The 25,842-nt window shown below is 35.5% G+C and overlaps 1 protein-coding gene and 1 long non-coding RNA gene across 2 annotated transcripts; both read right to left on the bottom strand.

Moving 5' to 3' along the window:
- Positions 1-10,260: 10,260 nt before the first annotated feature.
- On the bottom strand, positions 10,261-10,702 carry LOC124933983. Its single transcript, XR_007099040.1, has 3 exons — positions 10,594-10,702; positions 10,422-10,478; positions 10,261-10,323 (listed from the first exon to the last, which is right to left on the bottom strand). It is a non-coding gene; the product is annotated as an uncharacterized LOC124933983 (long non-coding RNA).
- A 730-nt stretch (positions 10,703-11,432) lies between these two features.
- LOC124935102 (probable disease resistance protein At1g12290) lies at positions 11,433-16,751 on the bottom strand. Its single transcript, XM_047475560.1, has 6 exons — positions 13,990-16,751; positions 13,483-13,872; positions 12,874-13,161; positions 12,112-12,754; positions 11,943-11,994; positions 11,433-11,475 (listed from the first exon to the last, which is right to left on the bottom strand). Exons 1-6 carry the CDS (start codon positions 16,696-16,698, stop codon positions 11,433-11,435), a joined length of 4,125 nt encoding a protein of 1,374 aa, XP_047331516.1. The 5' UTR covers positions 16,699-16,751.
- Between the last annotated feature and the right edge of the window lie 9,091 nt (positions 16,752-25,842).

A 25,842-nucleotide genomic window follows, 5' to 3' on the forward strand; every position in this document is an offset into this window, starting at 1 on the left:
GTTTATGTTAGAAAATGGACAAATATAGAATAAATGATCAAGAGTTTCTCTATCCTGTTCACAAAGGGGTATGTTTCATCTTCAATGTCTTTGATTCAAAGCTTCCCAAGGATTCAATCCAAAGTATAAATTTGTGCCTAAGGGTCGCTGATTTGGACCAATCAAGTTTGTCCCAGTTGGCTTTCGGGCTATCATTCTAATTTTGTATGTGTCTAAGGCTTTTTGCTTTTCATTGCTTTTTATCCTCTTGATTCCTCAAATTCAAGTCTAAGGCTTTTTGAAGAATGATTTATCCTTATGTAGTCTTTTTGAGATCATCATTCCACTACCCTGACCAAATATCCTCCATTATAGCATTTTTAAATTAAAGTTTATAAGTTTAATTCGTTAAACAGATTAGTGCTATTGATAATAGGTCTAGTTTCAAGCCAATGGTCTAACCAGAAGCGCGCGTCCTTCCCATTGCCATTTTGATATCTGATGAGCTTCCAACAATCCTTTCTTAACTCAATAATCTTCCTTATAGAACATGTAACATTGGGTTGGAAACATTTGAATTGCCAAAAGTTCCGACCTTTAATGAAGAGGATACCTCTTGTCTGCAATAAATAATCTTTGATAATGCAATATTTTCATGTAATTGGAACAAAAGGAAGAGATCTTATCAACACATCCAACTAAAAGTAGCTGAATTACATCTTGTAGGTGTAGATATTGTTTCAAATCTCAAATAAAACACTCACAAATCATATGATCATGTCACATATTTATTCAATCAGTTATTTGGAATCTTCGGGGTGCTGTTAGAAAGACCAAGGTACACAAATAGATTATGAAACCTCTTCATGGCTAGAATAGAATAAGACATCCATTATGTTATCCAAATCACAAATTCCATTACCTATGTGTCCTAATAACTTATACCTTTTAATTGAATCACGTTTCAATTATTTTATATACCATGTTTCTTTTTGCATCAACATGTAAGTCCATATATGTACACTTGATGTGATATTCTTCCAGTGTAAACATATATTATATCATGTAAGGTCTGCATATATTGCCAAAATGGATCGTATCAATTTCAAATAAGGGAATAAGCGTTTAATCACATCAATGTTGGATGGATGTCCCATTCTCATTTGCATACTATATATTAAAACAAATATATAGATATATTATTACATACATTAATTTATTGGGACTTCAAGTACATACAAATTGTCTATCATCATTCCTTTAGCTATCTAGCCATGTCAAAACAAAAGTGAGATAACTTAGTGGTGAAGCGTAAAACCTCATGTCTTCAAGGTAACGAGTTCAAGTTTTCACACAAGGGCTTTTAACAATAAAAATTCTTTTATGTAATGAATGGTTTATCTTAAATGTGAAACAAATAGTCATTAACATGATTGTGATTTTTTTAATGGATTGTTATTTGCATCTTAAATTTAAAATGTTATTAATTAAAATATAAATACTTTTTATTTTGTGTAAATAATCGAAAAAAAAAATCTAGAAAACCGCCGAAAATTTTGAATAACAGTTCGCATAAGAAAAAATCTCAAATAAAATACCTTGGGTGGGGCTTTATTTAATTTTCCTGACACCATGCTTATGGCGACGCTTTTATGCGTCGCAAATGTCATTTTTAATGATAGAGTATATATAAGAATATGAAAGGTTTAAGCTAACATTTTAGGATTTTTAGCAATAGTTAATGATGGAGGTCATTTCTTGAATAGAAATAACAAAATTGAAATGCATACAGTGAGTAGGTTGGAGAACATTGATGGGTTTGCTCACTTCGATGGTGGGCTAATGAGTGGATGACTGACAAAGGAAGTGAGGCACGATTGCTAGCGAGAAGGATCGAGCTGGAGAAGAAGAGAACGATTTAAATTGAAATTCGATGGTATTGTGAGCGGCTTCAATAAAATAAGGTTGAAGAAATATATTCAAACCAAGTTGGTCATTTAAAGGATACTAAAATTTGATTTTCCTATAGATTGATTTGGGTTTCGAGATATGATGCTAACTTTCTTATTAATGAAATATTGAGTACTTAAGATATTATTATGGTCAAAATCCACTACATTATTAATGAATAAGTTTGGACGGACTAATAAAAAATTGTGGTCAAGTAAATGCTATTCAAACTTGTTCCGATTAATGTATAAATTTATATGGGATCTTCTCGCTTCCCTCTTTTACATCCTTACATTTTCTCACAGAACTATGAGAACAACAGTTATGCATGATCAATAAAGATAATATGTAGATGGGTAATTTAAGAATAGTAATGTTACTTCATCTCTAATGCTTTAGCTTTCTTGGCTTCATCAATCTATTTCTTTCATCTCCTACTTTCTCTTTTGGAGCTACAGAAGTTTTTCTTCATAATTAGATGGCCAGTTAGAACCATAATTTCTCCTTAAATTCCGTACATGACGAATTTATGAGAATACAGAAAATTTTAAAACTGTCACTAGTATAAAATACGGTAATATTGACAGTATTTACTGTCGTTATTGATCAATTTGTTGTCACTAGAAATCAATAGCCACAGTAAATAGACCTATCGCCACCCGTCGCTACTGTTTCCTAGCTAAAAAATAGCTACAGGAGTAAATACTTTGGCTAAATGATGGCTACGGGAATAAATTACTGTGGCTAAAAAGGTTATTACTGAAATAAATTACGATTTGCTTCGTAGCTGCCAACTCGTTTTCAAGCATCTAGAGATGAACCTTTTTCTTCTTGTTGAAAAGACGATCAAATGTTTCCCAGATCTCACGAGAAGATCCACAACCAATGATGTGCTCAAATAGATTGTGAGAGATTGACCTATTCAACACAAATTATGCCTTTTCGTTGAGTTATTCCATTTCTTCGATGTTTCCACATTTTCAGCTACATCATCCTAAGGAGATACATCATCGTCGTCTATGACAATGTCTCACAAGTCTTCCCCGACTATGTACGATTCTATACATGTCTTCCATATCCGATAGTTTGTCTAGTTTAATAGCTCCAAACCGAGTTCAACTACACGACCACCACTTTCCATATCGAATAACAACAATACCTTCTTCACGAATGTAACCAAAGCTCTGATACCATGTAACGAAGGCACAATCAAGACTTCAATGATCGAACTATGAAGAAGATTATTAAAAAAAGTAGATAAAGACTTTAGAGAGAAGAAACTTGAATGAAATTATTTCTATTTCACTTGTTGAAATAAGAACACGATTACAACTTATTTAATTAAATTAACAAAACTTAAACATTAAATAAGAGAAGAATTCAAAAGACTCTTAAATAATAAAAAATATATTTATTATTATCACTTTAGTTTCTAAACGTGAGATCCTTGAAAAGCCTCCTGACAAGCATTCAATAGAGCATTCAATAGAACATGATTTCTTTACCAATAGGTTCATTGGATGGAAAATGAGGGAGATTTGCATAAAGATCAGAACACATTTGTGCATACCAAGTACAAAATAATCAAATTCAAAGGGATCAAGAACAATCTTTAATTGAGAAATCTTTTTGTTACTCATCTCCCGATTTCTCTTAATTCTTGCAATTAATCTGATTGCATGCCGAGAAACAAGTGTTTTACTTATGTTAATTCCCACATAAAAATAAATATTTAGATGTCGAGCAACTTGCGGTTTTGGGTGTAACAAAATGGGATTAGGTGGTAGTGATGGGGCTTCATGGAGATAATTACCGATCACCGCAGAAATGTCGAACTTCAAAAAGATTGTGTTGAATACTTCCGATGATCAAACATTCGAGATGGATGAAATCTTTGCACATAAATCGCAAATGCTGCGGCACATGATCGAAGATAGTTGCGCCAATAGAGTCATTCCTGTTCCTAATATCACTGGAAAGATTATGGCCAAGGTTATTGAGTATTGCAATAGACATGCCAAAAAAACCCAAATCTGAATAAAAGACTTTTGAAGAAGAACTCAAGAATTTGATGAAGATTTCATCCAAGTCGATTAGGGCATAGTTAGAGAAGAATAATGATAGAAGGGAAATTATATTTTCTATATACGTAGATATTACATCAGCACTATTTATATACATTACATTCATTGAAAGATTAAGAGAATAAATGACAACACTAATGATATATAATTGGCAGACCCTTGGTAGGTGTTGACGTTTCCTTGGGAATGAATGAGACTTTATGTTTTCTAGTCTCCTTGGAATGTAAAAGGGTATCTTTATCTTTAATAGCCTCCATATCGTTAATACCCTCCCGCAGGCGAAACGGGGAGGCACACACCGTGAGCTTGTCACGGAGAAAAATGAACCGAGGTGATGACAATCCTTTTGTAAATATGTCAGCAATTTGATCATGAGTCGGGACATACTGAATAAGTAAAGATTTTTTAGCCACTTTCTCCCTAACAAAGTGGAAATCAATCTCAATATATTTTGTACGAGCGTGAAATACTGGATTTGCAGAGAAAAATGTTGCGCCGATATTATCACACCACAAAGTCGGTGGATGGATTGATAAAATTCGTAATTCACTCAAAAGAGATTGAAGCCAGCAAAGTTCGGCAGTGGCATGAGCTAAGGCTCGAAATTCAGATTCAATACTTGATCAAGCAACAACATGCTTCTTTTTGGAGTTCCACGAGACGAGGTTATTACCAAGAAATATACAATATCCTGTAGTGGATCGACGATCATCAGGACAACCTGCCCAATCAGCATCAGAATAGGCCTCAAGGGTGAGGGATGCCGATGGACGAAAGACAAGCCCATGGTGTGGAGTATGACGAAGATATCGTAATATACGTTTGACCGCAACCCAATGGGTGGATGTTGGAGCGTGCATGAATTGACAAGCACGATTGACCGCAAATGCTAATTCAGGACGAGTGAGAGTTAAATATTGTAGAGCTCACACAATACTTCTGTATAAGAAGGGATCAGAAAGAGAATCATCATCATATCTAGAAAGTGAAGAACTAGTAGAGACGGGAGAATTAAGTGGTTTTGAGTATTGCATGTCAGCCCTAATAAGAAGGTCCTGAATATATTGTGACTGACTCGGAAAGAGCCCATCAGATGAGCGAGAAGCTTCAACACCGAGAAAATAATGGAGTTGTCCAAGGTCTTTAAGTGGGAAACTGTCTTATAGGCGAGAAATGATTATGGACAGATGTGAGACTGAGTTTCCCGTAAAGATAATGTCATCTACGTACACAAGGATATATGCAGTGATTGTAGATGTATGATAGAGGAATAAGGAGGAGTCAGACTTAGCTTCAAAGAATCCAAGCGACAAGAGTGAGGATCGTAGCGTAGAGTACCATTCACGAGGTGCTTATTTTAGACCATATAGGGATTTATGGAGCTGACACACGTGATTAGGGAATTCAGGATGAACACAACCAGGAGGTTGAGTCATATATACCTCATTGTGTAATTTTGCATGAAGAAATGCGTTGCTAACATCAAGTTGGTGAATAGGCCAATTTCGGGACACAACAAGTGCAAGAATGGTCCTTATGGTTGTTGGCTTAATAACTGGAATAAAAGTCTCAACATAGTCAACACCAAGTTGTTGATGAAAGCCTTTCGCCACAAGACGAGCTTTATGACGCTCAATTAAGCCATCCGCTTTTCGTTTGAGTTTATAAACCCATTTGCAACCCACAATATTTTGTCCAGAGTTATGAAGAACTAGAGACCATGTCTGATTCTGAATAAGAGCATTATATTTGGAGGTCATGACTGAACGCCAAGAGGGGTCTTTATTGGCAGAGGAGAAGCATGTCGGCTCAGGGGTGATGGCTGTGAAAAGGGCGGAAGAAAAAGGGAGACGGGACTTGGCACGAGTGCACATAGGATGATTGGAAAAAAACAAAAAAAAGCTTTAAAAAATCAAACCAGGATAAGAGGTTTACATATATAAATACAATCCAAAACTCAAAACCCACCATTTATTTCTCTCTCTCAAACTTCTCCGACGAAAAATCTTCTCCCAACCAAAACCCTATCGCATGGTATTTCGTTTTTTACGATCTAGTTATTTAACAATATTGTTCAAATCATTTTTTTATAATAACAAATTGTTTTATCTTTCAGGAAACCAACAAAGAGAACAACGCAGTACATATTGAAGCATTGAACAAATCGCCCCTTATTTAACCTGAAAGGTACCGATTGTTGGTGCAAATATTTTTTTTAGAAAATGCAATTTTGAGGGAAATGTTCCAAAATTTCAAATTTCGGGTGGTAATTTCCCGAAAATGTCCAATTTCGGGTCCCAAAATGTCATATTTCGGGTCCCGAAATGTCCATTTTAGGACATTTCGAGTGCAGTGACATTCTAAAAAATATTTTTGAATGTTTTTATTACTTTTAGTTACACTTATTTTCGTAGTGAAATTCCCAATGTTGGAATGACATTTTTCTCTGAAGAACAACTTCTTGATTTCTACACATCATATGCCCACATAACAGGATTCAGCATTACCAAGTTAGGGAGAAAAAATGTAGGTGGTAAGAGGAAATACTTCAGAATTAGTTGTACCAAGAGTTGTATAAAAGAATCGAGGGCCAAAAATAAGTTTCATCAACTTAGACCAATAATTAAGACAGATTGTAAAGATAAGATTACTATTGTTGTTTGGAATGGAGGGAAATTTGTGATAACAAGTATTTGTCTTGAGAACAACCATAAATTAATCCCTAAGAGGATACTCCATATTAGATCCTACAAAGTAATAGACGGAAATGCAAAGAGGAATTTGGATACAAACGATGAATCTAGAATAACTATGGCCAAAACATTTCAATCTCTTGTAGTGGAAGCTAAAGGATATGAAAACATGTCTTTCGATGAGAGAACATGTAGAGATTACGTTAGAGAAGTACAAATATTGAGGTTAGGGAGTGGGGATGCTTAAGTACTCACTAATTATTTTTTAAGAATGCAAACTAGGAACTCAAATTTCTTCTACCTTATTGATTTGGATGAGAAATCCCGAATTAGAAACGTGTTTTGGGAAGATGGACGGTGTAGGGCTACTTATGAGGATTTTCACGATGTTATCTCTTTCGATACAACATATTTGATAAATCTCTAGGACATGTCTTTTGCTTCGTTTGTCGGACTTAATCATCATGGTCAATCTATTTTACATGGAAGTGGCTTATTGTCAAGTGAAGATTCATATTCTTTCACTTGGTTGTTTAGAAAATGATTGGAATATATGGATGATTGACCTCAAAATGCCATAATCACAAACCAATATTGATCCATGATGATTGCAATTGAGAAGGTATTTCCTAAAACTCATCATCGTTTTTGTTTGTGACATATAATGAAGAAAATTTCTACAAACTTAGAAATCATACTTAATACAATCTAATAATGAAGAGGCTGAAAAATATAGTATACAACTCCATAACTATTCAACAATGCGAAGACGATTAGATTAGACTAATAAAAGATTATCAGCTAGAAGATAATAATTAGTTAAATTCTTTATTTTTGGGAAGATCTAAATGGATACTTATTTACATAAAAGGACAATTTTGAGCAGGGATGTCCACATCTCAAAGGAGTGAAAGTATGAATGCCTTCTTTTATAACTACGTGCAGTCCAAAACAACACTCAAACAATTCGTCGAGCAATATGATAGGGCTCTGTTGAGAAATATCGAGAGAGAGAAAAAATTGGATTTTCAATCATTTAATTCTTTGATACCAACTATCATTGGTTTTGCATTTCAAAGACAATACCAAACCTTCTACACTCAAGATATATTTAGGTTGGTTCAAAAATAAGTTAGAAGGTTGATGTTGTGCGACATCTCAGTAATTGAATAGGACGGGACGACTTGTATATTTAAAGTTGAAGAAATCATTTTGGGGGTTAATGAAGAACATTTAAGAGATATTTTTACAAATGCATTATACCTAACTAGATTGCAATGTTAAATGTCAATGTCGATTGTTTGAGTTGAGAGGTATTTTGTGTAGGCATATCATGACTGTGTTGAAAAAATGAGGGTGAATGAGGTACGCTTGTGTTATATAATGGACCGATGGCGTAAAGATATTAAGCATGGGTATCAAACTATCACCAACATTTATGATTCAGATATGTCTATGGAAGAAAAAAAAATGTCACAAATAGTCTAACTCAATTGATGCAAGAGGTTCAACAAGTTGGAGTAAAATATGAAGACAATTGTTCTTTTTGGATGAATGACATAAAAGGCTTGATAGAACAATATATGTCACTTAATCATTCAAACACAAAAACATCTAAAGACAAAGACATAGAAGCATCTCCATCAACCTCCATTTTGATACACTCTCCTAACAAAGTTAGAAGTCGAGGACGACCACCGATAAAGATGAAACAATCTTTAATTGAGAAAATCCCTAAGAAGGCGTCTTCAAATTCAAGAAAAAAGTTTTTTTTCCTAATTATTTACTATATTATTAACTGTTAATGATAGTTGTTGTCAAATTTAGGATATATAATGTGAAAATAGGGTTATACATGTTCAAAATTCCATTGTTTTTAATTTTAAGGAAATAAGGCCACAACAACAATAATGCATGATTCAACATAACAACAACATAATGATTCACTTTCGACTCAATTTTTCTTCACATCACTTGTGCCCTCTCAAACATATCCCAAAGATAATGTGTGTGGGAATAACATTCAACGAAGATAGTAATTATATAATCATATCCCAAAGATTTGAGGATTATTAATAATGCATATACCTATATATAAGTTTTGGGATATACCTGGATAGTTAACATTGGTGATCGCACTAGAGAAAGCAGCTGACAGCATATAGTAGGAAGTCTATCTTGAAATTGTTGTCTCCTGCTCTGTTCTCCAAGATTTTCATTGGCATATATGTCACTATAGGACCGCCACCTACTGGTTTATCCCATCGAGTTCTAAAGTCTGTCAACTTCGTATCGGTCTCGTTTCCATCTGATTCTCAATCTCCAACTCCCCTATGGGGATGCCAAATACGATTTGGACATCATCTTCTTCAACTTTTACTTCCTCGCCGCTCTATAGGATAAACACACATTAAATAAAGTCAAACTTTCTGACGAGATAACGAGAGATTTCACCGGGGTATTTTGAAAGGGATAGTGATAGAAGAGATTCAAAGCCAATGGCCTTCACAACCTCTTTTAGTTGATCATACAATAGTTGAAGAAGATTGAAAAGGCCATAAGACGGGGTCCTCTTAAAAATATGTTGTTGGCTGTTTTGATTTTTTTTGGCGAGGGTTCAGGTGAATTCTCTTTTTTGGGCCGCCTTCCTTTTACTTTTATTTGCTCTACAAATACAAAAGAAACAAATGAAAAAAATAAAATAAATGAACCATGAACAGACATGAGATAAACAACAGATAACATACAGATAAAACGATAAATGGTTATACATTTTAGAAATGTTGCAAAATGGACATTTTAGAAATTTCAGGTCCCAAAATGTATAACTGATTATCGAAATGTCCAGTTTCAAAATATTTCTACGCTAAACCTAATCTCTAAATATTCGTTTGTAAAAGATTTACCTTAAAAGATGGATAACATGGTGTAGAGATTTTACATTGGAGTCTTGTCGGATGATGAACTTGGACCAGCCTGAAAAGAAGATAATAAGTATGAAAGTCTTGCCATTTTCGAAACGAAGGAAGGAGAAAAGATTTACCATTTTTTATTTACCATTTTTTATTGAACGAGGATGAAGAGAATAAGTCGTTGAAGTCGGAGAGCAAGAAATCGCCATAGAAGAAAGATGGAGATAATGAATTGCCAGAAATAAATGGAAGAAAGAGAGGGAAAATATGAAACATTTTTAATATTATATATATATATTATTATTTTAATGCTGATTTGTGGGGCAACGTGGCAGACCACGTCTGATTCGTGGCCGTGTTTTCGTTGTCTCTTTCCTTCGTTGAATATATCATTTTCCATATTTTAATAGCAGGAACAGTTGTGCCAAAACCATAATTCAACTATAAACATAGTTTGTTTTTCTGGGTTTTGAACTTGAAAAGTTCAAAAAACTTCAAGTCATGATATTTTTTTTGGGTATTTAAAATAAAATAATGATTACAACAGAAATAGTAAGTTTTAGTAAAAAAAAATTACTTATTTCTCTACATTTCTTTAGGGCATTTCTTCAAACAATCTCGTGCATCATCAGTTCGTCCACATTTTGATATTATCAGTAGTAATTAAACAGGTCGGACTTCATGATCTGAGCTTACACCTGTTGGCTGATGATCACAAACGATGATAAAAAGAAAGTGTGTTACTTGATCAATTAAATATGTAATAGTAACAAGATATATAATTTGAGATGGAATAGTGTTACTTTTTCATCTCAAGAATGCTTTTAAATATATACAGGCCGGTTTCTCTTCTTGCCAATCTGCATGCATGCCGAGAAACAAAGTTTATGATCCGCAAAACATGTTAAGCAAGCAAGCAGAAGCTATAATGTTAATTTCCCCCCAGAAAAAAACAGTGATTAATGAATTAGGTACCTTGCAAAGAGACAATAATGTGTCATAAATTAATCAGTCCTGCAATTAGTTCTTCTTATTCTTTTCCATTTTCTTCCCCTAGTCTCTTTACAACTGGTTCTTCTTCTTCTTCTGGTTTCTGTGTATACAAATTAATAATAATGTAGTAATTAAACTTAATTATAAAAGCTTAATTTATAAGAAAGAAATACAACACAAAAAAATAAATGAGAGAGTACCTGGATAAATAATTGATGCAATGCTTTGTTCATTTCAGCTCTAAGAATATTCATTGCATGATCTTCTGGTCATCTATGTTCTCTAGTGATCTCTCTTCATCATCTTCTGTCTTCATCTTCATTCTCTTTCGTCTCTCTAGATCTTCTTCTTCCTCCTCTTGTAACTAGAAATTAATAATAATGTAGTAAACTTAACTTAATTATAAAAGCTTAATATATAAGAAAGAAAGAAACACAACACAAAATAAATAAATAAATAAATAAATAAATAAATAACTAAATGAGAGAGGGTGGAAGAGAGTACCTTGATAAATAAATGACGAAATAATGCTTTGTTAACGTTACATTTCCAAGTATGCTTTACATTTTCTTCTCTATTATGATACAAGAGTTTGTCCATCCTTGGAAAATCCATATTGTCTAGTTTCTCTTCATTATCTTCTGATTCTTCATCTATATTCTCTAGTCTCTCTTCATCATCTTCTGTCTTCGTCTCCGTCTCTATCTCTATCTCTATCTCTATCTCTATCTCCATCTCCATCTCTATCTCCATCTCCATCTCCATCTCCATCTCCATCTCCATCTCCATCTCCATCTCCATCTCCATCTCCATCTCCATCTTCATTCTCTTTTGTCTCTCTCGATATTCTTCTTCTTCCTGTGTCTACAAATTAATAATAATGTAGTAAACTTAACTTAATTACAAAAACTAAATTAGTTTATAAGAAAGACAAAATAAATGAGAGAGAGAGAGAGGAAGAGTACCATGAGTGCCATGTTTTCCAAGTATTCTTTTTCATAATCTTTCCAAGTTTTCTCTTTCGTCTCTCTAGCTTGGGGCATTATTTGGTTCTCTCGTCTCTCCACCGGTTGTTCTTTTTTGTATTTCTACAAATTAATAATAATGTAGTCAAATTAACTTAATTATAAAAGCTTAATTAATTTATAAGATAAATAACTTATAAATGAGAGATTGAGAGTACCTTGATAAAGAAATGACGCAACGCTTTCCAAGTATTCTTTACATTATCTCTTCTTATACTATCATAAAAGAAACTCTGCAGTCTTGGAGAATCCAAATAGCCGGGAGAGAGTGTCTCTAGCTTAAGACATTGTGACACATGTAAATACCTTAGTAATGGCAACTCCCAAGTATAAGCAGCATCACTAAAGCTCCTCAAACCTAATAGATACACCAACTTCAATGCCCTAAAGAGTGGAAAGAAATGATTATTTCCGAGAGAATTACTTCCTCCAGCTTATAAATGAGAGATTGAGAGTCCCTTGATAAATAAATTACACAATGCTGCGTTAACGTCACCTTTCCAAGTATCCTTTACATTTACTTCTTCTCTATAATTATATTGGAGACTCTCCAGCCTTGGAGAATCCAAATAGCCGGAAGAGAGTGCCTCTAGCTTCGGACATCTTAACACCCGGAGATGCTCCAGTGATGGCAACTCCCAAGTATAAGCAACATCACAAAAGCTCCTCAAACCTGATAGATTCCAAAGTCTCAAATTCTTAAGGAGTGGAAAGAAATGACTTCCTCCTACTCCAGCCTTATCATCATCATCCTCAATATTCTTCATCACCACTTCCATCATTGGACAATTATAGATATATAGCCGCTCAAGGTTCTTGGCAGCAACTCTACCTATATTCTCCGAAAACAAATATCTCAATTTCTCACATTCACCAACTTGCAGGTCTGTCAAGTTTTGAAATAAAAGCACTCCTCCTAGTCCTCCTGACTGGTTGATTTCATACATATGTATTAAATTGATTAATCCATACAACCACAACTTTCTTAATACGGGAAATATCTTATGATCATGACGATGATGTCCTTCTCCCTGTCTCCCTCCCTCTTTCCATCCTACTATATAATTTATCTTTGGCAATTTACGTATTCTCAACTCTTCTAAGCAAGGAAACGAGACCTGCATGCATACAAAATCAAACACACAGTATTTACAATTAATTGTACAACACTGATACTATTTTAACTTGGAATCAAAACTAAGAAGGAAAAAAATATAATAATTACAGACAAAGTTACCTCATCATCATCGAGATGAAAGAGTGCATTTTGATTTTTGCAATTGTTGTCCATATTGTTGTTCATCACTCCAACAAAGCTCACGAGTTCCTCTAAATCACCAAGCTTCAATGTTTTCAAATTAGGGAATAATAATAATAATATGGGTTGTTGAATTTTCCTTCCATGGCCTTCCTCGATATCATCATGATCATGATGTCCTCTTAATTGTTCACGTTTCCTTCCTATTATATAATTTATCTTTGACAAATTCTTTATTTGCAAATCTTCTAAGCAGGGAAACGAGACCTGTTATACAAAATCCAACACATCCATTTACACTTGCTTGCAAATTTTAGATAGATAAGTCATATATTCTTAGAATAAAAATATCTCAAATTTTCACAAAGAGTATGTCAAGTTTTGATAAAATCACTCCTACGAGGTACTTTATTTCTTCTTCAATATCATTATGTCTTAGTCTTAGTCTCCATCTGTCTTTCCATTCTATTGTATATATATAATTTATCACCCAAATAATACACATTTCATCTAATTCTTAGCTATTCCTCATTAACTAATATACACAAATAATACTAAACTTAAAAAATATATTTTTTTAATTATTACCAGATAATCATCTTGATAAAATAGTGCACTTTGCGACTTTTCCTCTTTGTCACCCAAATTGCTGACGTCGATGACAAAACTCGCGAGTTCGACTAAGGATTCAAGTTCCAATGTTGACAAATTAGGGAATTCAATTGATTTTCTCTGTTGCTCTTCTGCCCCCGTTGTTACTCCTACTACTCCTTTCAACTTTGTACAATTTTTAATGGTTAAATTTCTAAGATGAGTAATAACCTTCATCACCAAGCTATCAGAGAAGTCAAAATATTGAAAGTTATCACAGTTATCAATATTCAACTTTTGCAGTGATGGTGACGACGAGCAGAAAATTTCAATATTTGGATTAGATATCAATTTCATACTCAGCTCTTCTAGACAAGGTATTTCCAACTACAAAATAATAAATATAATTAAAAATTACTCACAATAATAGAACATGTATTTTTCTTTAGCTTGATTTAACCCGTCGATCATTTTTTATAACTAAAATTTATGTACTAATCATACCTTAGTTGGGAAGATAAATTGTTTCAATCCTTCTAGCTCCAATGTTTTCAGTTTATAGAAATGAATCTCGTTTATTCTTTTACAAAAACATTCTAGACTAGGCAAGTAACGAAGCTTAAGAGTTTTCAAAGCATTGAACTCAATTTTATTGAGTTGTTCTGTCTTATCGCAAGAGCTAACAACTTCTTCCATCATTTTACAATCTCCGAGAACAAGAACTTGAAGATTTGTGAGATTCCTTGATATTGATGTAGAACATAAGTGTGTCATTTCATTGCATTCATATAGTTTAATACGCCGCAAACAACGCCCAAGTTCAGAAGTCTGCATAGATGACGGTGGAAAAAGAGATCCACATTGTTTAAGCACAATATTCTTCAATGATAGGAATTTTTTTGGACTCATCTTCTCCCATATGCCAGAATCAGCGCATATATATAAATCAGTTATGTCCTTTTCTAGTAAGAACCCAAGTTCAGGTAAGAAACTATTATTATCTTTAACATTTTCCAATATCAGTAGTCTTTTTCCATTTTCAATCCCAATATTTCTTTCTTTTCCTATTCCTATCTTGAATTGTTTTAACAAAGTTGAAGAAGAAAATAGTCTAACACCTCTTGGAACTTGTTCAATGTTGGATATCTCCAATTCCAATCTCCACAATCTATGTAAGAAATTTAACTCTTCAAGTCCTGCTGCATGATTGTCTACACCATCAACGTCTTCCTTTTGTAGCCTCCAATCATTGAAACAACACCACATGTACAATTCTTGTAGATTAGTAAGTCTCGAAAGAACACCATAGCTTATGAAACACTCGCATCCATTCAAATCCAACAATCTTAAGTTTGTTAACTCACTTATTTCGTTTGGCAAAACTTTTAGGCGTGAGTTTCGAAGAGAAAGAATCTCCAAACACTTAATATGTCCAATTGAAGATATATTGGTTGTCATATTTAAACTCAGTCTCTCTAGGGATAACATCTTCAACTTTGAAGAAAATAATGGAAACTCACTAATCTTGTTCCAATAGCTTACTATATCTAGAACTTTGAAATTATCCGTCTCTTTAAATAAATTTTCTGATATCTTAATATTTGTTCCGTAAGAACTTGAACTATGATCCAACCGTAGTAGTTCCATTTTTGAGCCTCCTTGAAATTCCATCTTATCAAGGACTTCTACACCATTCTTCCATAACTGTAAAGAAATGAAACGGTGTTCTTGTTTTCCAATTGAAATTCCCACGTCTCTCACCACATCATGTATCTTCACCACACGATATCCGTCATCGTAATCGTCGTCGTTGTCTTTAACCTTTATCAGCAAACTTTTTATTATTAAGTCGTCAACGATAGTGTGCACGCTAACACTTATTTCTTCTGTGTCCGTCGTATTTTCAAAGAGTTGCAAACCCACCGCATAACGGTACAACGTCTCAACAGGAATATATACGTCTTCTCGGAATAAGCAGCATAGTAAGAACACGAACTTTTCATTGGGTTTTTCTAAGAAGTCATAACTCGTCTCCAAGACCTCATGTACCACACGATCCTGTTCGTTGTGTTTCATCAACCGGTTTAGCATATTAACCCATTGATGTGTGGCTTTTTTTATGAGAGCACCTCCTGCTGTGTTAAGCGCAAGGGGAAGTCCTTTACATTTATCAACAATTTCCCTCGCTATTTCATTCTTCTGATGGAAATCATTATCATCATGAGACAGATTGACTTTTCTTGTAAACAAATTCAAGGCTTCTTCATCTAATAATATTTCAAGAGAAAAGATTTCTTGTTTGGGTTCATCTGACCATAAATTTTTGTCTCTAGACGTGTAAATGATTTTACAGCAACACCCAACATCTGATTTTGTAAGCGGAAAACCAAAATCACTTAAATCAAACATTTTCCAAACATCATCCAATAATATGACAGCTTTCTTGTTACTCAAAAAGTTTTGTAAACGGTTTGCTCTTAAAGTCTTACCCTCTACCTCTTTAAGCGAAAAGCCTAACATCTGTGCGACTTCTTCTTGGATATCATGGAAATTGGGACTATTCGAAATTGGGACTTCAATTGGAAATAAATGCTTATGATAGTGGCTTACCTCTTGAAGGACTTGTTTGGCGAGAGTGGTCTTTCCAACTCCTCCCATTCCGCATATCCCTATTAACATTGTCTCTTCATCTAGTAACTTCTCAACGATGTCTTCCTTAATCTTTTTTCGACTTTCGAAATCCAAATCATCGCCATTGTATTTTCTCCAGCAGCTTCTGGGCTGCACGGGCAAGTCATAACCTTCGCTCGGCAACTCACCACCACGTCTAAGAAGCTCGACGAGAAGGAGAGATAACTTCTTCCCTTTCCTGCCCAATGAAAAGCGCAAGCTTATATTAGGACACCATTTGATGGAGAAACACCCTTTTTGAAGCTCTGCCTTATCATTGATAAGACTCTCTGTTTCAACAATTTTTCCATCAGCATCCTTAATCCACAACTTGACGGATTCACCCAGGGTTTTCCGCATCCTCTCTTCTGCATCTTCCCTTCCTTGTACATCGATTCTAGTTGCTTTTAGTTCACCGAGTTTAGCTTCCAGCACTTGAAAGTTATTGTTAAAGCAGAAGAGATAGCCAAGTTCTCGTTGAATTGGCTCAAACAACCACTCTGCGATCTTTCCTCCTACACTCAAAGCAACCTTTTCTGCCATTTGTGTGATTTGTTCTCAATTTCTCTGTGTTCTTCTTTCTTTCTTAAAAAGAATCCACAGTCATGAAAATGAAATATAAGAAAAGGGATGTGTATGATCATTGAAGGGATAAGATATGTGTGGCTGCATGAAATCAATTATTGGATGGACAAAACAAAAAATGAATAAAAAATGACATTTTCTAATAATAATAATAATAATAATTAGTAGCATTTGTATTTAAAATTTAAATTCTATAAAAGTAATTAAAAATATTTATGAATATTAGAAATAAACAAGTTATTATAAAATATGAGAATAAATAACTACACTTGTAATAAATAAAAAAACTGACCAAACTAATGACCCAAGGCAATCTTCGAAACACTATTCTTGGTGTTCTTCAACCGACCAAATCAAAGTTGTGTGGACTCTCCTTTGGTTTTTTAACACAAGTTTTTCTCCCTCGTCTTAGTTCCGAATTTAGCTCTACAAAGTGCTGTAAAACAGTAAAATAGTGTAAAATTTGAATTCTCCATGAATTCACATAAAGGAGATACAAACTTGTTTCTTCAGTATTCTTAATCAAGTTCCTGCTTAGAGTTTTGCAGTTTAGTAGCCCAGATTTCCATAAATCTCTAGCTTCCAATTCTTCTTCTATTTTTCTAGAAGAGTGATAGGGGAGGGAATTTGAGGGGAATGTGAGAGAGAATGATTTGGCATCACCTCATTGGTTGGAAAAAGAGAAACGTGGGAGGATAGAGAGAAAAGAGATAAATTATTTGATTTTTTAGCCGATCATATTGTGTCACGTCATTTCCTCACCCAAATTTCATCTCCCAATCATTTCTCATATTTCTAATTTTAAATAAATTTATTTAGCACTACTTTTGAATTTATGGTTTGTATAATCAATGAATTGGTAAATTATTAACGTTAACCAAATCGAATGAATTTAGAAACTTTCTATATTTACACATTTCTCCAATTAATCTTTAATCAAACACGCCCAAATCAAATTAAGATAATTTAATTTTTAAAATAGTGTTCCTTCGTGTTATTGTTAAAGGGAAAAGTTTTAAAAGATATATAATGTTCTATAGTAGTTAAATAAAATGCTAAAAGATGATGACCACATCTCTTGATTTGTGTTAAAAAATAAATAATTTTTATTGAAAATTATTTATTTTTTTATGAATTCATTTTGTGGATCAACTGATGTTAGGAATGTGAATATGAATTTGATTTGATAATATTAAAATTGCATTAAAAATTACGTTTTAGCCCAAGAAAAAATCGATTTTGAAGATTTTTTACTAATGTGTTCATGGTGGTGAGCGTGTTTTCTTAAATTAGGGTTGTCCGATCGAGAAAACTAATGCAAATTTAATTTTGTGGACAGAGAGTTAAAACATTTTGTGTGGTTTATGACCGAGGAAACTGTTACGAATTCCACATAAGTCCTGCGGTCCCAACAAAATAATTCCAGCATACTCTTCGGTCCTATGGAACACTTGGGCTAAAGACTTGAGCGGTAATTCTGTTTTTATGGCATAACAACATTTTAATTATGTTTTTCTGTTTCCCACGAACTGATTATTTATTAAGTCTCTAAAAGTTGTTGTAACAGAATTGTAACCGACTACTCTTGGGTAATTCAGCCGCTATATATGCTGATACCCACTCCCTTTTTTTGGATGAATAAAAAGTTTGTTAAGTTCTTTCTCATAATTATTTTCTCGGTCTTGGACCTCTATCTTGGACTGCTAGGTATATTCTAGTAGTATTCTCTTCTCATCTTTGTTTCTTCTCTTTTTAACCTCGAATACTCTTCTCATACTACTTTATCTGTGCTTGATTATAGAATTCCAACCTCGATCCCAGCAATCAAGAACCCGTTTCTTGAAATCAAGAACTCAGAAAGCTAAGTTATAATTCAAGCTTAACATATTGGTATCAGAGCTGGACGATTCTCCAAATGGTAGAAACTCACCAGCAATCAGAAATGGATGCGCTTAAAGCCCTTATTGAAAATTTGTCCCAACAAACAGTTGTTATGTAAGAAGCAATAGACCGAAGATTGGATGCGGCTGAAGAACGAATGGCAGCCTTTGAGAGCAGGGCGTTTGGAAATGAGCAAGATTCCCTCCACAGATCCTACGATGATAATTCTTGCCACGGTCCTTCCACGTTTAGGTCCCAACACCCTAGCCAGAATTGTGACACACACTATGTTCCTCCAACCCGGCTAATCAAGGTCGACTTTCCTCGGTTTGATGGCTCCGATGTGGAGGATTGGTTAATATCTGCTGAGCAATTCTTCAGGGTGGACAAGACTAGTGATGTCACTAAACTAGAAATTGCACCCATTCACTTTTCTGGCGAAGCAAAAATGTGGTATGGATCTTATCTCCAAAACCGCAATCAAATGGAAGCCTTATCTTGGGACGTGTTCAAGAGAGACCTTATGACACAATTCGGGCCTTTATACATGATACTCCAATGAGACGATTAATGAATCTAAAACAGGTTAGTTTTGTTCACGAATACAATCTACAATACATGTCGATCTCTTAAAAACTCTACAGCATGCCAAGAGAATACGTTATAGATTGCTACTTGTCCGGTTTGAGAGAAGAGATTGCGAACTGCATCTGGCTACGATTTCCTGGGTCCCTAAACGAAGTCATGGCCATGGCCAAGGTCCAAGAAGCGACATATAGATCCCTGATGAGCAACGGACACTTATACAGCATTGAACCACCACTACTGCCCAATCCATCCAATATTAACACAGCCTAGCCGAGCACCAACCGGAATACCAACATCAAGAATTCCTCATATGCGTCTTCTTCAAGCATAAACTAGGGACATATTAAACAATTAGACCAAGTCTCAATGAATGAAAAGAGAAAGAAGGGTCTATGCTACACTTGCGATGAAAAATGGCAACCAAACCATAGGTGCAAATCCAAATTATTCATGGTCTCGGTTAATCATCAAGAAGTCCAAGAACCTGTTCAAGAACCCATTTTTGATGATCTACCTTTGTTGCTTGGGGCAGGGGATGAAACAGTCATTTCTCTACACGCATTTGTTGGGCCTTTAGGTCCAGCCCAATTAGGCATTTAATAAAACAAGCAAAACCCTAAGAATGCTGCTCATTCTATCACTTCTAGAGAGAGAAGCCATTCTGCAAAGAAGAGAAGAAACAGAGGAGAAGAAACAGAGGAAGAAGAAGAGAAGGAGGCAGTAGATCTCTTACATTTTCACCTTCAGGTTTCAATCTCTTGTTATCTTATATCTAGACTAGCTTAAGTCTGAATGAATCTGGTTTTCTCTGTTTGTATGCCTCAACTTTGGGTTTAAAGTTGAGAAGAACATTTGTATCTGTTTCTTGCTTATAGTGAAATTTGCTGGTTGGCCCCGTGGTTTTTTACCCTCCAGGTTGAGAGGGTTTTCCACGTAAATCTGGTGTTGTTTTGTTCTGTGTTTGATCTTCTGTTTTAGACTTGGATAACCTGTGCATTTACCCATCTCACATTGCTAGATTACAGTATAAAAGTAATCTTCATTTTAAAATTCTCAACAAGTGGTATCAAAGCTGTTAGGTTTATTTTGAAGAGTGTTTTTATAGGTTAAGATGGAAGGTAATAGCACAATGATCAGGTTGACAAATAATAACTGGCAGATTTGGAAATCCAAGATGGAGGATATCCTTTACTGTAAAGACTTGTATGAGCCGGTTGAAGGAGATAGTGCGAAGCCAAAAGATATGTCTGACAGTGATTGGACAAAATTGAACAGGAAAGCAGTTGGCACAATCAGACAGTGGCTTGATGATAGCGTGTACCACCATGTAGCAAGTGAAAAGAGTGCACATGAGTTGTGGAAGAAGCTGGAGTCATTGTATGAGCAGAAAACAGTAGGTAACAAAGCGTTTCTGATTCGAAAGTTAGTAAATCTGAAATTCAGAGAAGGTGCAGGTGTTGCTGAGCATTTAAATAATTTCCAGAGCTTGATTAATCAATTGTCAGTGATGTAGATGACCTTAGAAGATGAGTTGCAAGCTTTATTGCTCTTGGGATCATTGCCCGACAGTTGGAAGACATTGGTTGTGACAGTCAGTAATGCAGCTCCGAATGGTGTTCTTACTATGAGTATAGTTACTAGCAACTTGTTCAATGATGAGACAAGAAGGAAGTCAACTAATACAAATAGTGCACAGGCCCTTGTCACAGAGAACAGGGGAAGAGCTGAATACCGACAACAATCAAGAGGCCATAGCAAGTCTAGAGGCAGATCAAAATCTAAGGGAAGACAATGTTATCACTGTGGTAAAGAAGGTCACATAAAGAAAAATTGTAGATCCTGGAAAAGACTACAGAATGAAGGCAAAAATCAGAAGAAAAATGATGAAAACAGAAATACCACAGCCACAGTAACTGTAGAGGATGTAGTTATTCTTTCTTGTGAAAAGGAACAATATCTACATGTAGAAGATCACCAAGGAGTTGAGTGGATAGTTGATACAGGTGCTTGCTATCATGCTACACCGAATAAAGAGTTCTTCACCACGTACAAGGCTGGAGATCTTGGTACAGTGAAGATGGGTAATACTAGTCACTCAAGCATTGTGGGTATTGGTGACATTTATTTGCAGACAGAACAGGGGCATCGGTTAACACTGAAAGATGTGCGGCATATTCCTGATTTGCGTCTAAATTTGATATCAGGTGATGCATTGGACAAAGATGGATTCAAGCATTATCTTGGTGGTGGTGAATGGAAACTCAGCAAAGGATCAATGATTGTAGCAAAAGGGAAGTCGTGGCACTCATTGTACAGAACACATGTGAAGGTACTCAAAGATGATCTGAATGCAATACAAGCTGAAAGCTCTCTAAATCTGTGGCATCAACGCCTTGGCCACATGAGTGAGAAAGGGCTGCGAATTCTGGTGAGGAAGATGCACATCCCCTCAACCAAAGATGAGGTTCTGGATCTATGCGACTACTGCCCATTTGGTAAGCCACATCGAGTCTCTTTTAGTCAGACATCAGAAAGAAAACATAATGTGTTAGACTTGATTTATTCTGATGTGTGTGGTCTTTTTGAAGTGGAGTCATTGGGTGGCAATCGATATTTTTTAACATTTATTGATGATGCGTCTAGAAAGGTGTGGGTTTATTTTATGAGAACAAAAGACCAGGTATTCAATTACTTTCAAGAGTTCCATGTCATGGTAGAAAGAGAGACAGACAGTAAGCTGAAATGTCTTCGCTCTCATAACGGGGGAGAGTATACCTCTAAGGAATTTAAAGCATACTGTACCAAATATGGTATTCGACATGAGAAGACAGTGCCTGAAACTCCGAGCACAATGGTGTGGCTGAGAGAATGAATCGCACCATTGTAGAAAAGGTGAGATGCATGCTGAAGATGGCAAAGTTGCCAAAACAGTTTTGGGGAGAAGCAGTTCGCACAGCCTGCTATCTCATAAACAGGTCGCCATCTGTTCCTTTGAAATTCGAGATACCAGAAACAGTATGGTCTAAGAAGAATGTTTCATACTCACATCTAAGGGTGTTTGGATGCAAAGCATATGTGCATATTCCAAAGGAACAAAGATCCAAGTTGGATGATAAAACAACTCCATGTATTTTCCTTGGATATGGAAATGAAGAATTTGGGTACAGGTTATGGGACCCAGAAAAGAAGAAAATTGTTAGATGCAGAGATGTTGTGTTCTTCGAGGGTCAGAATGGGATAAATCCAGAGATCATTGAGAAGTCAGAGAGGGTTGATGAGTCCATAGAACTCATACCAATTCCTTCACATGTACAGTCAACAGTAACAGATGAAGATGAACAAAATGAAGAAGCCACTGAGGAAACCTCTGACATGAATGGTAGTAATGATGATGAGACTGTTTATGGTGTTCCTGAGCAGGGGGAGCAACATCGTCAAGAGGAGCCAGAAAAGCCTCCATTAAGAAGGTCTAAGAGAGAGCACCAACCTTCTAAAAGGTACCCTTCTTCAGAGTGTATTCTATTGACAGAAGAAGAAGAGCCAAAAAGTTTTCAGGAGGCACAAGTTCATAAAGACAAACCTAAGTGGCAGAATGCAATGAAAGATGAGATGAAGTCATTGCAAGAGATGGGCACGTATGAGCTGGTGGAACTTCCTAAGGGACGAAAGGCATTGAGAAACAAATGGGTGTTCAAGCTAAAGAGAGATGAAAATGGAGAAATTATGAAGTACAAAGCTCGACTTGTTGTAAAGGGTTTTGGACAGAAACATGGCATCGACTTTGAGGAGATTTTCTCACTAGTGGTAAAGATGACTTCCATTCGTACAGTGTTAGGTCTAGTAGCTAACTTAGACCTTAAGCTTGAGCAACTTGATGTAAAAGTTGCATTTCTTAATGGTAACTTGGAAGAAGAGATCTACATGGTGCAACCATAGGGTTTTGAAGTGAAAGAAAATGAGAACATGGTTTGCAAATTGAAGAAGAGTCTATACGGGTTGAAACAAGCTCCGAGACAGTGGTACAAGAAATTTGACTCTTTTATGATGAGTCATGGGTACCAGAGAACAAAGGCAGATCCGTGTGTTTACTTCAAAAGATTTTCTAATGAAAAGTTTCTGATCCTTTTACTTTATGTTGATGATATGTTGATTGTAGGACATGATGCTGAGAAAATAGCAATGTTGAAGAAGGAGATGTCCAAGACATTTGGCATGAAGGACATGGGTCAAGCACGTCAGATATTGGGAATGCAGATTACTCGTGACAGAAAAGCTAAGAGACTTTGGTTGTCACAAGAGAAGTACATTGAAAGGGTGCTTCAAAGATTCAACATGCAAGGAGCAAAGGATGTAAGTTGTCCACTTCCTAGCCATTTTAAATTAAGCAAGAAGATGTATCCATCAATAGAGAAAGAAAATGATGAAATATCAAGTGTTCCATACTCCTCAGCTGTAGGGAGTTTGATGTATGCAATGGTTTGCACTAGGCCAGATATAGCGCATGCAGTCGGTGTGGTAAGTAGGTTCCTTTCTAATATAGGAAAACAACATTGGGAAGCAGTGAAGTGGATTCTTAGATATCTAAGAGGCACTTCCAATTTGTGTTTGAGTTTTGGAAATGGTGAAGTTGTGTTAGAAGGTTACACAGATGCTGATATGTCTGGAGATCTAGATCACAGAAAATCCACTTCGGGTTATGTGTTTACTTTTGCAGGGGGAGCCGTGTCATAGCAATCCAAATTGCAGAAATGTGTGACTTTATCAACAACAGAAGCAGAATACATTGCAGCAACTGAAGCTGGTAAGGATTTATTGTGGATGATTAGATTTCTCCTAGAGCTTGGTCTGCAACAAGTAGATGCAATTGTTTTCTGTGATAGCCAGAGTGCCATAGATTTGAGCAAGAATGCTACATATCATTCCAGAACTAAGCATATTGATGTGAGGTTTTATTGGTTAAGAGATGTAATAGAAAACCAGCAGATGAAGTTGAAGAAAATCCACACGGATAAGAACCCGTCAGACATGTTTACGAAGATTGTTCCAAAAGACAAGCTCGAGCTCTGTTGTCGGCTTGTCGGCATGAATACCAAGTGATGACTTGAAGATCGGTGTATCTCTCTCCGTGGGCTGGAGGGGGAGATTTTTGGGCCTTTGGGTCCAGCCCAATTAGGCATTTAATAAAACAAGCAAAACCCTAAGAATGCTGCTCATTCTATCACTTCTAGAGAGAGAAGCCATTCTGCAAAGAAGAGAAGAAACAGAGGAGAAGAAACAGAGGAGAAGAAACAGAGGAAGAAGAAGAGAAGGAGATAGTAGATCTCTTACATTTTCACCTTCAGGTTTCAATCTCTTGTTATCTTATATCTAGACTAGCTTAAGTCTGAATGAATCTGGTTTTCTCTGTTTGTATGCCTCAACTTTGGGTTTAAAGTTGAGAAGAATATTTGTATCTGTTTCTTGCTTATAGTGAAATTTGCTGGTTGGCCCTGTGGTTTTTTACCCTTCAGGTTGAGAGGGTTTTCCACGTAAATCTGGTGTTGTTTTGTTCTGTGTTTGATCTTCTGTTTTAAACTTGGATAACCTGTGCATTTACCCATCTCACATTGCTAGATTACAGTATAAAAGTAATCTTCATTTCAAAATTCCCAACAACATTGACCGGTTCTAAAACATTTCAAACGCTCCAGATTCTTGGCAAGATCGGGAACATGCCGTTGGTGATCCTGATTGATACAGGCAGCACCCATAATTTTATCAATAGTAGGATTTTGGAAAAAATAGGCCACAAAAGCACCGCAATCCAGGCGCAATCGGTTAGTGTGACTAATGTGTCTAATATTTTATGCTCTAGCATTTGCAAAGACTTGAAATGGTTGATGGAAATCAATGACTATCAAACAGAAATGAATGTAATTTCACTACACACACCAATGGTTCCTGACATAACCCAGTGAATATTAATAATGCTCCAAAGAAGACTCCAAATAGCATCAATACCTTTGCAATGTAAAAGAAGACGAGGGACGTCTCCATATCCTTGAGACACTAATGACATGAACTGATTAAGTTAAGACTCTTACACATATATCTATCATCCGTTAAAATACCATCGTTGATCGCACTCCACCCGAAAAAAGAGATATTAATGGACCCTAAACTCCCATAATTTCTCCTAAAACAGCTCAGTTAAATAAACTTTATCAAAAAGGCAATAGCAGTGTCCCACATGAAACTTATCCAAATCCCTCTATTGCATTACATCGTGTTTCATCGGAGACACCCCTTTGTTGATAACTAAGGATAACAATCTACTATGAGAAGAACTTTCTTCAAAAGATAACCTCCTTCTATATATCTGATACGATGCACAAAATTTTGAGAGCGATGATCGTACATGTTCTTGACTGTGGCATCTCTACAAATAACAATAGAGGCCAACACATCGAAAATAGTCGCAAATACTTACACCCACACCAAGCATCCTCCCCAAAACGAATTGATGAACCATCGCCCATGGTAAACAAAGAATGTTCACAATAATTTTTCATATGATTGATATTCAACTCCATATGCTACATTCTCCAACCATAGTCGTCTTTCCTCACTTTCATATTCACTATATTCTCTTGC

The sequence above is a fragment of the Impatiens glandulifera genome, chromosome 4 (assembly GCF_907164915.1).
Source record: "Impatiens glandulifera chromosome 4, dImpGla2.1, whole genome shotgun sequence".
Lineage (NCBI taxonomy): Eukaryota > Viridiplantae > Streptophyta > Magnoliopsida > Ericales > Balsaminaceae > Impatiens > Impatiens glandulifera.